General features: G+C 40.7%; 1 protein-coding gene across 1 annotated transcript; it reads right to left on the bottom strand.

The window, feature by feature from the left end:
• Nucleotides 1–762: 762 nt before the first annotated feature.
• LOC148041495 (uncharacterized) lies at nucleotides 763–2,474 on the bottom strand. Its single transcript, XM_087680210.1, has 4 exons — nucleotides 2,334–2,474; nucleotides 1,844–2,247; nucleotides 1,669–1,725; nucleotides 763–849 (listed from the first exon to the last, which is right to left on the bottom strand). The coding sequence occupies exons 1-2, from the start codon at nucleotides 2,392–2,394 to the stop codon at nucleotides 1,946–1,948; spliced, it is 363 nt and encodes a 120-aa protein (XP_087536336.1). The 5' UTR covers nucleotides 2,395–2,474; the 3' UTR covers nucleotides 763–849; nucleotides 1,669–1,725; nucleotides 1,844–1,945.
• Between the last annotated feature and the right edge of the window lie 234 nt (nucleotides 2,475–2,708).

Raw genomic sequence — 2,708 nt, 5'->3', positions numbered from 1 at the left:
GTGGGAGCTGAGGGTTTTCACACATGGCTTAGAGCCCCTTCCCACGCAACATTTGAAAGAATATTGGATGGTTCCAGCCACAAACACCATTCGCAGGCCTTGCCTTGTGCCTTTCTCCTGCTAGTTGTCCTCTTTTCTCTTGCCCAGAAAACAGAGAAGCTTCCTGTCTTGTAACATCCCATGTTTCCTTCCTCAATGACATAGCCTTCTTGTTCCCAAAGCTTCTGAAGGCGCACATGCTTACTGTCCCAAAGCTACCGATGTTAAGATATTCACATGCAGCATGATTGCCTCCCACCCTTGTATGTGCCTACTGAGGGATTCTTGACAACACTTTGTTGAGGAAGAATCGTGTGCGGATCAGATTGTCACAGCAAGCTCAGTCTTGCAAAATGGTATGTTTAATGAGTCGAACTTGAAGTTACCTTTTCATACGTGTAGAACCCAAGTTGCCTTTTGTAAATCAGTTCTGCTGGTACTCTGTTCTTCTGTGTCGGTTCAGCTGCTACTATGCTGCTTATGAATGACTTTTGCAGTGACCTTTTCCTATATCTCCAGGTTCTCTGCCATACACCACACTGCTGCAATATATAATCTGTATTAAGGTCTCCAGCTGCCCTATTGCAGAATTAGTTTGCAAGCTCAAAAGCATCTGTCAGAAGCCTAATCACATCAGAATCCACTTTCACTTAGTGCAACCACAAACGTGATCATCCAGAAACACAAATTTGTCATAAAAAAGACACTTAAAGTAGATGGATAATCAGAGAACAACCTCCAAAGTAGATGCCCAATTAGATTGCAGCTCCAATGGCTCCATCAGTTCACTATCTGAGATGTCATCAGAACCTGCAATTATTATACCCAGTTCATTGTTTAAGTGCAGCTAACTGTCAAAGATGAGCTTTTAGCTCATTTGACTGATCACATTTAGCAAAGCGATGAGTTGAGAAGCATGGTAACATCAGAAACCACTTTCACATACAGCAACCACAAACTTACACAGCCGAAATCACAAAACTGTCATAAAAAAGACACTTAAATTAGATGGACAATTAGAGAGACACAAAGTACATGGACAATTAGAGAACTGCATCCACAGTAGATGCCCAATTGGACTATAGCTCCAATGGCTCCATTAGTTCACTATCATAGATGTCATTAGAACCTGCAATTATTATACCCAGTTGATTGTTTAGGTGCAGCTCAATACCACAAATGAGCTTTCAGCTTCTTTCACTAATCACATTTAGCAGGGTGCCTAAGTTGAGAAGCCTGGTCACATCAAAATCCACATTCATATACTGCAATCACAAACTCACTCACCCAAAAGCAAAAAATTGTCATAAGAATGACACTCATAGGAGAAGAACAAGTAGAGACACTCAAAGTGGATAAAGAATTACATAACAACATCCAAAGTAGATGCCCAATTAGACTATAGCTCCAATGGTTCCATCAATTCAGTATCAAAGATGTCATCAGAACCTGCAAATACTATACCTAGTTGATTATTAAAGTGCAGCTCACTACCAGAGATGAGCTTTCAACTTCTTTGGTTGTTCACATTAAGCAGAGTGCCTAAGTCGAGTAGTCTAATCACATCAGAATCCACTTTCATTCACTGCAACCAGAAACTCACTCTACAAGAAGCAATTAGAGAACAACCTCCAAAGTAGATGCCCAATGAGATTGCAGCTCCAATGGCTCCATCAGTAATGTTCGCTGTTAGCAGAGTGACTAAGTTGAGAAGCCTAATCAGATTAGAATCCACTTTCATATACAGCAACTACAAACTATCATAAAGAACACACTCAAAGTAGATGGACAATTAGAGAACAACCTCCAAAGTAGATGCCCAATTACATTGCAACTCCAATGCCTCCATCAGTTCACAATCGGGGATGTCATAAGAACATGCAATTACTATACTCAGTTGATCGTTTTAAGTGCAGCTCACTATCGGAGATGAGCAGTCTGTTTCTGTGACTCTATCGACATATAGTAGAATGGCTAAACACATCAAAATCCACTTCCATAAACTACCACCACAAACTTGCTCATCCAGAAACACAAAATTGTCATAGAAGAGACACTCTATTAGGCCCACATCGAATCTGTGGGTTCTAGACTTTGCCTTCTTTTGAACACCCGAGTTTGTTGATGTCTCTGTCTGAAAGGACATGGGATCATCAGAGGCCACAACATTTGGTGATGTTTGGCTCCTGGACTGAGATTGTGGGGCACCTACATGAGTTGCACAGAAGGCAATTACACAATTACAAAAGGGCACAATTATATTGAACAAGACTACAACATTCCCTTGCACTTACTTTTGTCAACAATGGAAGCAGCTAAATCAACGATTCTTTCAAAACCAGAAAGTCGCTCCATCAATTCAATGAGATCGGGGTCAAATTTTAAAATGTGAGAAGCTATCTTCTTTCAAACGTTCATCATTGGACATCTGCCAATAACTGTTCTTGCCGCTAGGAATGTTCCTCTCCCAATCAGAAATCTCTCTGAAAGATGTGTACAACCTTTTCTGCTTGTTTCACACTTGCTTCCAATCGACAATTGCTCCTCAAGATGCACAAAGAGCTGTGGCATCCTTCCTTTGCTCTTCAATGGTTTTGAATTTATCATGCAAGTTCCCTTTCTTTCATTGTTATCATATGCCTTTTTGCTCTCAACAAGAACCACTTAGG

Source organism: Lygodium microphyllum, chromosome 1 (genome assembly GCF_053477565.2).
Source record: "Lygodium microphyllum isolate KBCC chromosome 1, Lygodium_microphyllum_v1.1.10, whole genome shotgun sequence".
NCBI classification, from domain to species: Eukaryota; Viridiplantae; Streptophyta; class Polypodiopsida; order Schizaeales; family Lygodiaceae; genus Lygodium; species Lygodium microphyllum.
The sequence above is the reverse complement of the archived record's forward strand: the minus strand, read 5'-3'. Positions and strand labels throughout refer to the sequence as shown.